Here is a 15,383-nt window from a genome sequence, read left to right as displayed (position 1 = left end):
GAGGCTGAGAGGCAGGACAATTGCTTGAACCCAGGAGGCGGAAATTGCAGTGAGCTGTGATCATGCCACTGCACTCCAGCTTGGGCGACGGAGTGAGACACCAACTCACAATAAATAAATAAATAAAAATAAAAAATAAGAGTACCTAAAAGAAGCCAGTCACAAAAGGCCACATATTGTATGATTCTGTTATATGAAATGCCCAGAATAGGCAAATCCCCAGGCAGAAAGCAGATTCCTGGTTGCCAGGGCTGGCGGGGAATGGAGAGTGACTGCTAATGGGGGTTCTTGGGATGATGAAAATGTTCTAGAATTGACTGTGCACCTCTGTGAATATACTATAAAACACTGAATTGTACACTTTCAATGGTATATAAATTGGTATGGGAATTGCATGGTATGTAAATTATATGTTAATAAAGCTGTTATTTAAAAACAAGCAAACAAAAAGGATCCAAACATAGCTGCCAACCTGAATCGTTAAATAGCCAAAGTGGAACAGTTTGAGCAAGAAAATAAATAATCATAGTATTGGATTACAACCCAAAGAATAAAGTAAATATCCAGAACTCCATACAGATATAATGACATGGCTGAATAGATAAACAGGAGAAGGGACAAATCCCACATAACGAATGTAGAAGGGATATGAGAAATGAAAACAAACCAAAGCCCCCCAAAATCAGAAGATTCAGGTGCAGGGTCCATGCTGCAGGTAGAGGACCTGGAGGCAAGAACAGCCAGGCAGTCCCTCTAGGTATCTCCTACCCTCTGGATCCCCAAGGGCGGGCACCTGTCACCCCATGCCTCCCGCAGCTCCTTGCCTCTTCTCCCACTGGTACGGCAGTTCATTGGGGAATGAGAAGCTGAGGCTGACAGAGCTCCCATGGGGCTCATGGAGGGGGCACCGACCTCCAGCAGGGTTCTATGGCTGCTTACCCTGATTGAAGGACAAGGAGAAGGTGGATCTGAAGTGCCCTGGCACAGAGCCCCAGAGGACACAGAGCTGGCCAGGGCCCACACAAGCCCAGAAGGAAGCCTGCATCACCACCGAGATCTGTCACTGAGCTAAATACAACAGTTCCTGGAACACTTGCCATGGCTGCAATGGAGCCCAGGTGGACGGAACATCCAGGGCCAAGGTGAAGGCAGCTGGGCCGAGGTGAAGGCAGCCATGCCTCTTCCTTGCCTGGCCCAAAATGGCATGGAGGTGAAAGGAAGACCAGCCTGAACAAAGGTCTTTGTCTCTCGAAGAGGCTTCCTACTTTATAATGCCCAGGCCTTGGCCAGACGTGTGGGGATGAACAGCCTGAGCCTTCTGTTTGGAGTCCAAAGGGACTGTTTGGACATGGCCAGAGTTGGCCAGGGCTCAGCCTGACTCACCAGCAAGATCTCGATGGCCCCCAGGATGTACATGGCTGCTGCGAATGTCGTTCCCAGGTAGAAGCACAGGCCCACAGCACCTCCAAATTCTGGCCCCAGTGAACGAGAGATCATGAAATAGGAGCCCCCAGCTACAGCAGAGAAATGAAAGTGTGCACAGGTCAAGGCTGGTTCTTCTTCAAGGGGTCTCCTTGTGACAAGCCTGCACAACCGCCCAGAGGGACAGGGACTGCTTTTCCTGTTTATGGATGAGTAGAGGGGCTGGGAGACCTACCCAGGGCAGAAAGGTGGGTAAGCATCTAGGCTGGCATTCGATCCTATCCCCATCTGACTTGAATGTCCAGCATGGCCCATGGAAATGACTGCTTTGTGGGAGCAGCTCTAGTCTGCAGCAGTGGCTGACTGGCCACCATCCTCCAATGCCCTGTGCACAGCCCACAGCCTCCTCTGGCTGGGTGTGTCCCATCTCAGCCCACCTCACCCTCCTGAGGCCTGTGCCTTTGTTAGTCTGACTCCTCCAGACCAGAGCAGGGACTGTGTCTCATCCAGTCTTTTGGCCCTAAGGCCCAGCACAGGGCCTGCCACCAGGTGAGTGTCCACGGCTCCTGCCCTGAATCTGTGCTTCTATCAAAGTCTAACACCCTTAAAAGACTCAGGGAGTCATGACTAGGCCCCAGGGTGACAAGCACAGGGGGACAAGAGTCATCTCATGTTGCTGGTTGTATCTGCTGCTGAGACAATGTCTCTGGTGAAAATCTGGGAACAGGGATCAAGAAATTCTTTCAAAGAGTCAATCTTGGCTGGGTGTGGTGGCTCATGCCTATAATCCCAGCATTTTGGGAGGCTGGGGTGAGTGGATTGCTTGAGCTCAGGAGTTCCAGACCAGTCTGGGCAATATGACGAGACCCCGTCTCTACTAAAAAAAGGAAATGATAAAAATATACATTTTTAAAAAAAGGCCTTATTTGTAATCCCAGCATTTTGGGAGGCTGAGATGGGCGGATTGCCTGAGCTCAGGAGTTTGCGACCAGCCTGGGCAACACGATGAAACCCCGTCTCTACTAAAATATAAAAAATTAGCCAGGCGTGGCGGTGTGCGCCTGTAGTCCCAGCTACTCAGGAGGCTGAGGCAGGAGAATCGTTTGAACCTGGGAGGCGGAGGGTGCAGTGAGCACAGATCGTGCCACTTCACTCCAGCCCGGGCGATAAAGTAAGACTCCATCTCAAAAAAAAAAAAAAAGTCAGCTGGGCACAGTGGCTCACGCCTGTAATCCCAGCACTTTGGGAGGCTGAGGCAGGCAGATGACTTGAGGTCAGGAGTTCGAGACCAGCCTGGCCAACACGGTGACACCCCATCTCTACTAAAAATACAAAAATTAGCTGAGCATGGTGGCGCATGTCTGTAATCCCAGCTACTCGGGAGGCTGAGGCAGGAGAATCGCTTGAACCTGGGAGGTGGAGATTGCAGTGAGCTGAGATCGTGCCACTGCACTCCAGCCTGGGCGACAGACTCCGTCTCAAAATAAATAAATAAATAAATAAATGAAAAGTCAATCTTTTTCATGCCGTAATCCACCTCCAGGACCCTCTCCTAAGGGAACTGCTGGGGCATGAACAAAGATTCATGTTCAAGGATGTTCATGACAACAATGTATACAATGGTGAAAAAGTGGAACCCACAGGCAGGAGAATAATCACATTAATTAGGTTATGGCGTACCACGGAGAATCCTGTTTTCAAAAAACCATTTTCGGCAGGGTGCAGTGGCTCACACCTGTAATCCCAGCACTTTGAGAGGCAGAGGTGGGTGGATCAGTTAAGGTCAGGAGTTCGAAACCATTCTGGCCAACATGGTGAAACCTCGTCTCTACTAAAAACACAAAAATGTGGTGGTCGCCTGTAATCCCAGCTACTCAGGAGGCTGAGGCATGAGAATCAATTAGAATTGCTTAAACCTGGGAAGTGGAGGTTGCAGTGAGCTGAGATCATGCCACTGCACTCCAGCCTGGGTGATAGAGCGAGACTCTGTCTCAAAAAAAAACCCAAAAAACCAAAATCAAAAAACCGTTTTCAACACTTGGGAAACACACACACATGTACACACGTAAACATATGCATATGTATATATACACACATATACTTTTGGGAAATACATATATATATATAATTTATATAGAGTGTGCGTGTGCAATACTTCATAAGACCCTAAGACTTATATATACCAAAAGGCGAATAGTAATGATTTCAGGATGGTGGGATTATGGGTGCTTTTAATTTTCCATTCTACACTTTTCTGTACTTTTTAATTATTTATTTATTTATTTTTGAGATGGAGTCTTGCTCTGTCACCCAAGCTGGAGTGCAGTGGCACAATCTTGGCTCACTGCAACCTCTGCCTCCCTGGTTCAAGACATTCTCTGCCTCAGCCTCCCAAGTAGCTGGGATTACAAGTGTCCACCACCATGCCTGGCTAATATTTTTTTTTTTTTTTTTTTGATACGGAGTCTCGCTCTGTCGCCCAGGCTGGAGTGCAGTGGTGCAATCTTAGCTCACTGCAAGCTCTGCCTCCTGGGTTCACGCCATTCTCCCACCTCAGCCTCCCGAGTAGCTGGGATTACAGGTGCCCACCACCACGCCCGGCCAATTTTTTGTATTTCTAGCAGAGATGGGGTTTCACCGTGTTGGCCAGGATGGTCTCGATCTCCTGACCTAGTGATCCACCCGCCTCAGCCTCCCAAAGTTCTGGGATTACAGGCGTGAGCCACCGTGCCCAGCCTTTTTTGTACTTTCAAACCCTCTTACAGTAAATATACATTGCCCTTTTTTTTTTTTTGGTATTGCTTTTATATTAACAAAAACCACACTGGCAATCTCCAACTCTGTCAAGCAGGAAAGCTCCTACGTGGGCACTGTCCTGGCATCAGGGATTGGGAGCCCACTACAGAACTGCTTGGGGCAGGGGTATGCTATGGGGGTTCCCAGGTAGGTCAAGGCAGATACTGGGTCCTTTTCTCTTCCACTAGGCCTTGGGTGGCGCTCACTGACCTGGAACCACACCGTTGGTGGCGATGGCACTCATGGAGATGGCCGTCAGCAGGGTCTGTGGGAAGAAGGGCCTGGGTGAGCGGCTCAGCTGGGTGGGCTCTGTAGGGGCAGCTGTAGCCCATGCCCAGCCCACCCCTCCCACGCCAGGACACTCACACAACAGCAGCAGATGAGCACGATGAGGAGGGCCTGTAGCACACCTGCCGTGCCCACCATCCAGGTCAGCCGCAGGAAGAGGATAACCCCAAAGATATTCTGCAGGCAGGGCAGGTACACCCCCATGAGGGTGCCCATGCTGGGTGCCTATGCGAACACAAAGGGGGCAAGTAGAGCATCAGAGGGATGCACCATGGAGGGTCAGCCCTAGTCACTCAGCAGGCCCCCTCCCCCAGTGGGACCCCAGGGAACACAGCAGGTAGGGGTGACAGCTAGGATGTCTCTATTGACTTTCATATAGGAAGACAGTTGAGTCTCGGAAGGTGTAAAACCTGATTCTTTTTAAAAACCCACGTTGAGCTTTGGAAACTTAACTCTCTCTCAAGGTACTGCTTCCTTCCCTTCCTCTCTTCTGTTAAACTTCTAGAAAGAGGGATTTGTCTCAGATCTCCACCTTCTCACCCAGCAGGCCCTAAGTCACTCAAGCCAAAGTCCCAGAAGTCATCCCTGGCCCTCCCTCTCAACCCCCAACTCTAGTCCCAGTAGACACTAACTCCTACCCAGTCTGTCTCCCTGCTGCCCTGAGATCAGCCTGCCTTGTCCCAGCCTTAGTCCCTTGAACCTGGGGCACCTGGGTGGTACCTCCTGAGCCTGTCAACCTCTCCACACTCCAGCCCACTCTGCTGCTGGAGCAGGTTTCTGAAAGCAAGTCTAATCTCATCACCCACGCTGAAAACCCTCTGTGTCGTCTTGTAATCCAGCGTGCTGTCCAACTCCTTGGCTTGGGCCACCAGATGTGTCCCATCACCTCTCTTACTAGCTCCAGCCCCTGACCACATGGGTCCCTCAGATTCTGCGAACCTGAGAATGTGTTGGACTCTGCCTGGGAGAGCCAGCCCTGCCTCACGGCCTGGCAAACTCCTCTTCAGTGAAACTGTTACCTCTCCCAGGAAGATGTCCGAAGGTTGCCTCAGGTGGAGTTGGTTCTCCCTCTGACATTCCTTTGGCATCTGATACTCCCTATCACAGTGGTCACTACAGGTCATGGTAACAGAATGTACTTGTATATTTTGTTACTATATTAGGGCAGGCTTGGCTTGTTTATGGTTCTATCACCAGCAGGCCCTGCAGGTACCCAAAAGGTGCTTCTGAACCCAGTGAGCGGTGCTTCGGAAGCCCCTGGGACATCCTGTTGGGAAAATCCTACAGAGAAAGTGCTCAGGCTGTAGGGCAGGTGAGGAAGATCTAATATGCAAATCCAGGCAGGCTTTCTCAACTCAGGGCAAAGTAGGGGCCAGCCAGGAGGCCAGGGCAGAGGCTAAGAGCACAGAGGCTGGCTGACATCTTTTTGAGGCACTGAGCCCCCAAGAGTGCAACCTCCGCAGTGTGGCCCTGACAGCTTCCACTGGAGCCCCAGCAAAGCCTCCTCACTGATCCAAAGGACTAGATTAGTGAAAATCATTCGGGGAGAGGGGACAGGGAATCCCCATGAGACAGTGCCCGTGCTGCCCTGAAGCCAGGGAGAAGAGAACTCCATGGCCGTGATCTTATCTAGCTGAGTCACCTTAGACAAGTTCCTTAATGCCCCTCCTGAAGGGTCCTGGCCTGGGGCAAGACCTGTGAGTGACCTAAAGGACTTCAGAATGGCCTCAGCAAAAACAAATGGCTCCTCAACCTGTCCTGCGTGGAGCAGTGCAGGGGACGGATCCCCCTCATCTGGGCTTTGTCTGAGCCCTTCTCAGAGGATGCCACCCACAGAATAGTGATGGCAAAAGCGCCCAGTCCTACCCCCATCCCAGGCTGAGTCACTCTAAGAAAAGGGCAGTGTGGGAAAGGGCAGGGCGGGCCGGAAATGCTTTCTGCATCCCCAAATAACCTCTGGCAGCCTCAGAAGGTCATCAGGCCGGAGCTGGAGCTGAAGCAGCTGCTGGGGAGAGGCGGCTTTGGGTCTTGGCATGGTCTGGTAGGAGGCCCACCCTTCCTGCTTCAAGCCTTCCTTTTCCGAGGCCCCTACTCAGGCCTGCCCTGGGTGAGGACCACGACTCAGCAGCCCCAGATCCCTAACTTCCTACTGATTCCTTAAAGACTTGACCCGGCTCCTCCTTCTTCCATGAAAAAACTACTGCAGCTAGGACACCCAGCCACCCTCTCCCATGCTTACCCTGGGGCCAGGTAAGCTGGATAGCTAAGCTAAGCATCCTCACAGGTTCCCCATTGGGCCAAGGGATGATGGGCCCTCTCTGGCCCAGGCATCCCTCCCACATTCCTGTTGAGATGTGCACTAGCCATTCTCAGGGGCCTCTTCACTCCCCGCCACCAGCTCTCTGGCTTGGCCTGAAGGGACAAGGATGAGGCTCTGACCTAAGGATCCTGTCACCCACTGTGGGCAGAGCACTCTCAGAGGTTGAGACACCCCTGCAGTGCTGGACAGACATGGCCAGACACAGTTAGGGTTCTCCGCTATCTAGTCACACCTGGCTGCACAGGGTCAGGGTCAGGTCTGTGTGACCTCAAGGTATCAGCTGCTCTCTCTGAACTGTGGGCTGGTTTGCCTCCCTGAAGGGCAAGGTGAGAGACGCACTTCAGTGGGGTTCACCTTCTCTGCTAGCCCCACCCCAGAAAGGCCCAAACCTCACGACCAGGTGTGAGGCTGCAGGCCTGGCTTATCCCAGCCAGGAGCTCCTTCTGCTTGAGCCGACCTCTGAGAATACTACAGCCAGTGCCAGACGTCAGCTCCTCCTAAAACACCGCTGCTTCCCAAACCTCAGGGAGTCAGTATGTGGAGAGGGAGGGTCCCTAGCCTCCAAATGAAAAATGTAGAAAAATCCCCAGCCCTCAGCTACACTGAGCTGCAATGACACAGAGGAGCTAGGCAAAGAGGTAACAGTCACCCCAAAGAGAAGAGGGCTGAAGTGCCAGAGAACTGGATTAGTGACCAAAAAGTGGGACAGGGAAGCTCCACAAAGCAGCATCAGGCTCCGATCACATACACATGTCCCCCCGACCCTGGCACTCAAGGAACCTGGGGGGTGTTGGAGGGTTCTGCCAATGGAGCCTTGGGCCAACACTGCAAGCAGCAGGAGGGTTTGTGACTTGCTCTGGATGGCATGACTTCCAAAAGACAACCTGGTTCCTGGCCCCAAGGGCAATACCCTTAGCCACCCTCACACAATGTCATTGATCTGGCATTTTGCATAGTTACATATCCCACAAATCTGTCTCCCATAAAATCTACAAATCCATCTTCCAGCATTACACATTGATCTTGTCTAGCTCAGTCACCTTAGACAAGTTCCTTAATGTCCCTGACACTATTTCCTCATCTGAAAAATGGGGATGATAGTAAGCACCTGCCTCTTGGTTTTGTTGTACAGTTGACATGTGAGAACCCAGGCCTGGTGTGGTACCTCGCACACAGTAAAGGCTGAGTACAGGCAGCTGTGTCTCCCACTGTCATTCCTGAGGGGCTCCCTGGCCCTCTGCCCCCTGGGGGGATTCTCATTGGCTCACTTCTTAAAGCCTCCTGAGCCAAGGCATTCAGTGCCCATCCTCCCTGCTCACTATGCTTGGCACCCACTTCCCCTGGTGTGCTCACCATGTGGGGAAACAGCCAATTCCATGGTGCTGTGTCTGTCTTCCCAGGTGTGGCCCCTCTGCTGCCCCAACCAGCTCACCTCGGCTGCCCTCCGGCGGGTGCCTTCCCCACTCTCAGCCTCCTCATGCTCCTTGGCGCCCTGGGTGAGGTTGGTGTAGCTGACGAGCTTTCCCAGAAGAGATGATACCTTTGGGCGGATGTCCAGCTCTTCCTGCAAACAGAGCCACAGGGCAAGATGGCACTGGGCCAGGCGGGTGCCAGCTGTGTGGAGTCAGCTGCCTGGTCCCTGGCCCTGTTCCAAGCCCTGAGACAGGCCTGGGCCTGATCCCAGTTCCTGCCTGGGGAAGCCCAAGCCATCGAACTGGACAGGTGTGGACACCACACCCCAGCACGTGGCACTCAAAGTCCCAGCTCCGCGGCTGCTTTTCTCTGCCCCACCTTGGCACCTGATTTCACAAATCACTGTCAGCCCATTTGTGAAAACCACCTGCCTCAGGGGAGAGAGGGCAGGGAAGAACACAACTGGCAGGGGGGCAATGCACACTTTATCCTGCCTGCTCTGCCCAGCCACCTCCCGGCTATGGCTGCACCTCTAGGACTCACGCCTACCCTCCCCACAAAAAAGCCACCCTAGTCACCTCAGGGAACCAAAGAGGGCAAAAGAGTGATATCTGGGACAAGTGAAGTCTCTCTTGTCTGCCCAAACCCTGATCTCCCTGGGTGGTCTTCCCCTGACCCCAGTCCTGCGAGTACCCACATCAGTCGCAGAGATGGGATCCTGATCCTCCAGCCCATCCTCAGGCGGGGCTGGGCCAAGGCCTTCACCGCAGAACCTTGCTGCTTTCCCAGGTCAGGAGGCCTCCCGGGGCTCAGGGCCCCCAGCCCCACTGGGGTCTAGGCGATGATCCCTTCTCCTGCAGCCTTCTCGAGGCTGTGCCTCCACCTGCCTCCTGCCCACATTTAGCTTTTCCCTCTCTGTCAGCTCCCTTCTGACCTACACACAAGGAGAAGTTGCTTTGGTGTGAGAAAGGAAGACGAGGGCCCTTGGGGGCATGTGGAGATTAAGAAGCCTCGGCCAGATGTGGTGGCTCACAGTGGTAATTCCAGCACTTTGAGAGGCCGAGCAGGAGGATCACTAGAAGTCAGGAGTTCAAGACCAGCCTGGCCAACATGGTGAAACCCTGTCTCTAAAAACACAAAAATTAGCCAGGCATGTGGCGGGCACCTGTAATCCCAGCTACTTGGGAGACTGAGGCAGGAGAATCACTGAGCTTGGGAGGCAGAGGTTGCAATGAGCCGAGATCGCGTCACTGCACTCCAGCCTGGGGCGACAGAGTGAGACTCCACCTCAAAATGAAAAAAGAGAAAAAAAAAGAGATTAAGGAGTCTCCATTATTCAGCCATGCAGTGGCTGAATTCGTGGGTCAGAGTTTAGGAGCTTAAACTACGTCTTAAATCCAGATCTCACTGCTCAGCTTGAGTCTGGAGAAGATAAAACTCAAGTACAGAGGCAGATATTTGGGAATCTTTCCAGAGAGGTATCCCCTAAAGTTGCAAATGGACCAGGACTCAGGGAACTAGAGAGGGACAGAGCTGGAAAGGCCAACCAAGAAAGACAAGGAAGAATCCATGGAAGAGCGAAGAACCATGGACTTGGAGAAGAACCAGGAGTGGAGGGAAGAGGAGAAATCCTGAGTTGGGAAATCCTAAGCGGGCGTTTCCTTGCTGAGGGGTTGTAAGGAAGTCAGAGGTGAACAGCCCTGGAGGTAGCAATGGTGGTGGGATTGTGAGTGACCTCTGGGAAGGCAGTTTCAGTTGAAAGGGCCAAGGGAACTGCAGCCCGGCTGCCATGAGAACCAGGAACACAAGAGGAGATGAGAGGAAGAGCAAGACAGAGGAGGCTCACGTGTCCAGCCTGCCTGCTCAGCTAAAGCCTCTGTGTGCCAAACCTATGGCCCAAAATGGCTCCTCAGCTACCTCAAACAGTGCCAGGTTCCTGTCATAGTAGTCACTTCCTCTGGAAGCCTCCAAGGGGGAAAGAAAAGGGCTGCTCTCTCTGTGGTTGCCATGTCCTGTGAAGAGAGAGGGACAATCAGGGCCTGCTTCCTGAGCCCCCAGCCTGGGCCCCTTCTCAGAAAGCCAGTCCCCAAATCATTTCTGTGGAGCTCTTTGGAGCTGCAGTGTCACCAGGTTGCAACTCAGTTTTCATATCGCACCGCGCCAATGCCCTTGAAGGGCCAGAGATAGCCAGAGAGTGGCCAGTGACCAAAACCTGGGACATCATTCCCTCCAGTGAAGGGAATCCAGGTGAGGGCACAGGGGCCCTAGCACAAGCATGTATGGATACTGAAGGACAGGGCCTGCAGATGGGCGGGGCCAGCCTTTGACCTGCCCCCAGATCCCCTCCACGCCTCCGTCCCTTTCCCGGTCTTTCCGGAGTGCCCAATGTACAGGATGCCAAGGGTTCTCAGGGACCGCCCAGGCAGTGCCCTCCAGATAGACGAAGCCGCACAGAGCACCTTCAGCTGCCATGGCCCAAAGGTGGCCGGCTGGCTACCCCACCATGCACTGCGTGGGGGGCATCCTGCAGGGCGGCCCGGGGCATGCCGGGAGGTGGGGCAAGCCCCAGGACGTGGAGAGCGGAAGTGGATGCCAGGAGCTTCTAGGGCCGCCTAAGAAAGTCGGACAGGTGGGTGTCGGACTGAGCAGGGAGAAAAATGGGAGCTGGGACTGCTGGCAGGAGCAGCACAATGGCCCCCTTGCCCACAGATCCTGCTGCTTGCCCCAGACTAACCTCTGCCTACACCCCTAGGCTGGTGAGCCAGTGCCCCAGCTCCAAGAAATCTCGCCAAAAGGAGTGAAATGCTCCTTTTTTATAAGCCTGCCTCAACTCCCAAAGCTCGACTGTTTTTTCTGGCCTCCCATCATTCACTCTTGCCTGTTTTCCAACTCTTGTCCCTTATGAGTCTCGGTGGGTGCCATTCCCAGCTTCCCACCAAGCAGGACACCAAGCACTCATTTTCTAGGTGCTGAGTGTTCCCTCCACCCCAGCTACCCTCGCAACCCCAGCCCTAGCTCAAGGCCTCACAGCAAATGGAAAGCACACATCTTGGTGTTGGATGGCAGCAGTATGCAGTTCTGACATGAGAAGGACTGGCATGGTGTCCAGTGATGGAGGTGGCAACAGAACTGTCACCACCAGCCCAGGCTAGTGGTGTGATTGGGCCATGCACTGGCCATGCCCGCCAACCTTTTCTGTTTACATAGGCCACAATTCATTTTTCTTAACTGCAGCTGAGAATGCTGATTGAGGCATCCTCCTGCATCTCATACATCTCTTGGTATCAGCATGAGGCTTCAATTGCTTTCTCTGAGCCAACAACCACTCAGCAGGTGCTGTGCTGTGGATTCTTTATCCCCCAAGGAAACTAACAAATCAAGTGTGCCCATGACAGTTTCTGGGGCAAAGTCAGTTCTTCCTTCCCACAGCATGTGAAAGTGGCATACCTGCTGCACCCCGCAACCTGGACTAGCTAAGTGAGCCAAGCAGCTCAGTCCCACATTCGCATAGGTCAATGCCAATGGCACAGTGGACAAAGGCAGCCAGAGGTCAAGACAGTCCACCGTGTCATGTTAAGGACAGGTGGGGTCATGTCGGACACTCTATGGTATCTGCTGTACCCTCCATGCTTGTTCAGGATCAGAAGGAGTCCCAAGAAAAATCTGAAAACCCAGTATAACATTCTGCCTCTTACATTAATGACATTAATGGCTCTTCAGTGAAAAGCCTTTGAAAATTACTCTTGGATTTTTGTGACAAAAAAGGTGTCTCCCTTTGATAAATCAGGTGCTTCATTTTGTCAGAAAATGCCAGCTATACAGCTCGTCTTACTTCTCTTTCTGCTTTGGCTGCCAGGAATCTCCAAGCTAAATTTACTCTTTAGATAAAGTCACCATCTGTCTCATCTCAGAGTCCTTGCCCCCTTCCTCTGCATGGTTTTCAATCTTCCTGAGAGTAACAATCACTTGGGGAGACACTTTTGTTGGCTATTTCTTCTGATTCTTTTGTGGAAGTAGGCTGGAAATCAATTATAATTTATTCTAAACTCATGTACTGCAGCCTGCCCCATCACTGTTGCCTGGTCTTTCTAGGGAGACTGTATTGCTATCCAGAAAACACACAGCTGAGCACACAGCAGCTCCCCACAAATGCCTGTAAATGGTCCTCTAAGACCTAGCCTATCCCCTGTCCCTTCAGCCATCACTCTAGGATGGTTCGGGGCCCTTCCAAAAGTTGTCTTTAGTTCTCACAGCAACATTCCAGTAGAGAGCATTTACTACCTTTTAGGGACAAGGAGAGTGAAGCTCAAAGATGTTCAGAGGCAAGGCCACCCAGGAAGAAGGCCACATCTGGGTCCCAGGGTCCATCAGAGCCCTGTAGGGGCTAAGCTGCAGGTTCCGTTCCTACTACAGACTCCAGTCCATCTATGCATCACAATCTTTAAAAATAGAGAAGAGTGCTGCAATTTGGCCAGGGTACGCATACCTAGGCCTCTGGGCATTCAGACTGTGGCAGACTGGCTTGGATTCCCAGCCCTTCCCCCGTGTGACCCAGGGAGACATGCTTACTCCCTGTGCGGCCTTGGTTTCCTCTCCTATGAAGTGGAGATCGTAACACTTGTTTTTCCAACTGCCCAGATGCACTAGAAAAGGGACAGTTAGTGCCAGACACACAGCGGGCACTCCTCGGAGTTCCCCCAAAGCTCCCAAGGGCTTGTGGGAATGTAAGGGTCTAAGCAGTGCCTAGATGTCTGTACTGCCCTCGGCTTCAGACCTCCCGTTCTGGCCTTAGCCATTCCAAAAATTCCAGGACAGGTCTGGACATGCCTGCCAGGCCGAAGCTGCTCAGACACCACCTGAGATCCCCAGTAAAGCTGAATATGGCCTAGGCCTAGGGACTGCCTGTGAGCTACACAACTGTGTTCCCACCAGCAACTGTGACTGCACCAGTGGCAGGTGGGGATCCAGGTGACCCTCCTGATCCCTGTGTACATGGACATCTGCCTGAGGTGCCCCCTCCAGGACCTCTCTACCCCCTGCCCACAGGCCAAGGTGGGCTGGATGAGCAAGCCCATCTAGGCCTCCCAGAGCAGAGGTGTGGGGACTGAGCTGGGGAAGGGGCAGGAGATGGATCTGAGGCTCACTGTGCTTTGTGCCCTCTGACCCTTTGCAGTCCCCACCAAGGATCAAAATCACTCACCGGGGCTCAGGGTGTCCCCCATCCTGTAGACAGCCAAGGTCTGGCTGAAAAGGAGTAAGAGGAGGAGAAAGAGGAAGGGAGGCAGTGGGAGGAGCTGGCCTAGCTTGCAGGGATCTAGCAGGACTCAGCCAATGTAGCTCCAGGTCCCTCCAGTCACCCTGTAGGGGCCAAGGCGTGGCCAAGGTGGGGCCAGCAGCTAGGCTCAGCTCTGCCTGCCCACTGGTCCAGGCTGATCCTGGAGATGCAGCCCAGTCTACCCTCTGGGGACAGAGGTCCTCCCAGGGTTAGGGAAGCAATGCTGGCTTTTGCTTTGACCACTTGAATAGAGCTGGGGCAGACAAGGGCATGGAGGCTGGGGCACTCACACAGCTGTCAAGCCTGTAAAACCTCTGCAATGTCTAGCAGCCCATGCCACTGTCCTGTGCTACCTCTGCACATGGCAGTCAAGTGATATACACACATATTGTGTACATATACACACATACCATCATTCAGATCAGGCATGGATCACCTCAGTTGTGTCACCATCACAAATGGATCAGAGGTCCAGATAACGTCACCTGGCACGTGTCAACCACACACTTCCTATGTATCTCCATCATGATCAGTCACAGATATCACAGGCATTTGTCATCAGTCAAATCACCATCCTCATCACTGTCAACCCTGCAGCAAACAGGGGCTGTGAGAATGCCCTGACCTGAACCAGCCTTCACCCTGTGATACCCACAGCTACACACTTGTACAAGCACAATTACACATGCATATGCCACTACATACACAGACACATGTCCTCAGCCGTGTTCGCACTCCAAGGGTAAGCCTTAACAAGAACAGCCCCCTGGGGGGCCTCCTGGGGTAGGAGATAGAGAAAGGGCTGTGGAGAGAGGCAGGCACCTGGGAGGAAGGAGGAAGGAGATGGGGCTTACCTCCCAGCCCTGGCACGGTTAAAGAGTTAAGGTGCTGTAATCTCAAACCCAGGCTTGACTGCCCCTGGGCAAGTTATATAACTGCCACCCCTCCCTTGACTGCTCCCTAATTGGGAGTAACAGTACTTATCCCAAGGGTGATGCTGGAGGATTCAACGAGTTAACTCACTTCAAGTGCCTAGACACATCCGGCTCCGTGTGAGTGCTTCACTGAGGCCCACTGTCCCTACAGATCTACACCGGCGCACTCACGGGCAGTTACCCATAGACCCCCCCAGTAGGCACACTCTGGCCAGAGTTTAGGTTGGCGCAGAGAGGCACACGGAGGGGTTTGGGCAGTTGGGGAGCCGGCCGTCTCAAAGGCAAAGACGCTGAATCTCAAATGGGGAACCGAGGCGAGAACAGGATGTGGGATTCACCGAAGGTGAAGGGCCGGGAAGGGCCTGAGATGGGGTCTCGGCCCTGTCCCCAAGCCGGGCGGCCTGGCCGGCTGGCCTCCCTGGGCGGCCACGTCTGCAGCCCCCGCCCGCGGCCCACAGGGGAGGAGCTGGGGTGGAGAAAGCGGCCGGGCGCGGGCGCCGGGGCCGAGGAAAATCGTGTCTGCGCGCGCAGGGCGGGGAGCCAGTGGCTGCGGCGCGAACCAAAAAAAGTTGAGTCCGCACCGACGTGTGCGTACAAGGTCCCGGGATAGGTCCGGGCGCGGGCGCGGGCCCGGGATGGCTGCCCCGGGTGGCAGGCCCCGCTGCCCCGCCACGGCCCCTCAGAACGCGCCCTCACCGTCCGAGTCCTCCCGCTCGGCGCGCTCCCCGTAGTCCACCCAACTGAGCCCCTCGAGGTTGTCATAGTCGGCGCGCCGCGGCCCGTCTACCGGCACCACGGTGAAGTGAGGCATCGTGCGCGCTCGGACCCGCCGCACCCGCCGTCCCAGCCGCCCGCCGCAGTCCCCGCCGCCCCGGGCCGACACGCCCCGCCCGCTCGCATTCCTCCCCGCTGCGCTCACTTCCTCCGCCCGCCC

At 53.8% G+C, this 15,383-nt stretch overlaps 1 protein-coding gene across 2 annotated transcripts in view; it reads right to left on the bottom strand.

Moving 5' to 3' along the window:
• Positions 1-15,383, bottom strand: part of SLC12A4 (solute carrier family 12 member 4) — a 24,329-nt gene extending 8,946 nt beyond the window's left edge. For both annotated transcript variants that reach the window (XM_030795117.1, XM_030795121.1), the window contains exons 1-6: positions 15,146-15,383; positions 10,157-10,251; positions 8,259-8,390; positions 4,585-4,731; positions 4,429-4,483; positions 1,384-1,514 (exon numbers count right to left, since the gene is read on the bottom strand). In XM_030795117.1, the coding sequence (XP_030650977.1) occupies positions 1,384-1,514; positions 4,429-4,483; positions 4,585-4,731; positions 8,259-8,390; positions 10,157-10,251; positions 15,146-15,260 (675 nt within the window). In that variant the 5' untranslated portion in view covers positions 15,261-15,383. The remainder of the gene's footprint in view (positions 1-1,383; positions 1,515-4,428; positions 4,484-4,584; positions 4,732-8,258; positions 8,391-10,156; positions 10,252-15,145) is intronic.

This window comes from Nomascus leucogenys, chromosome 2 (assembly GCF_006542625.1).
Source record: "Nomascus leucogenys isolate Asia chromosome 2, Asia_NLE_v1, whole genome shotgun sequence".
Lineage (NCBI taxonomy): Eukaryota > Metazoa > Chordata > Mammalia > Primates > Hylobatidae > Nomascus > Nomascus leucogenys.
The sequence above is the reverse complement of the archived record's forward strand: the minus strand, read 5'-3'. Positions and strand labels throughout refer to the sequence as shown.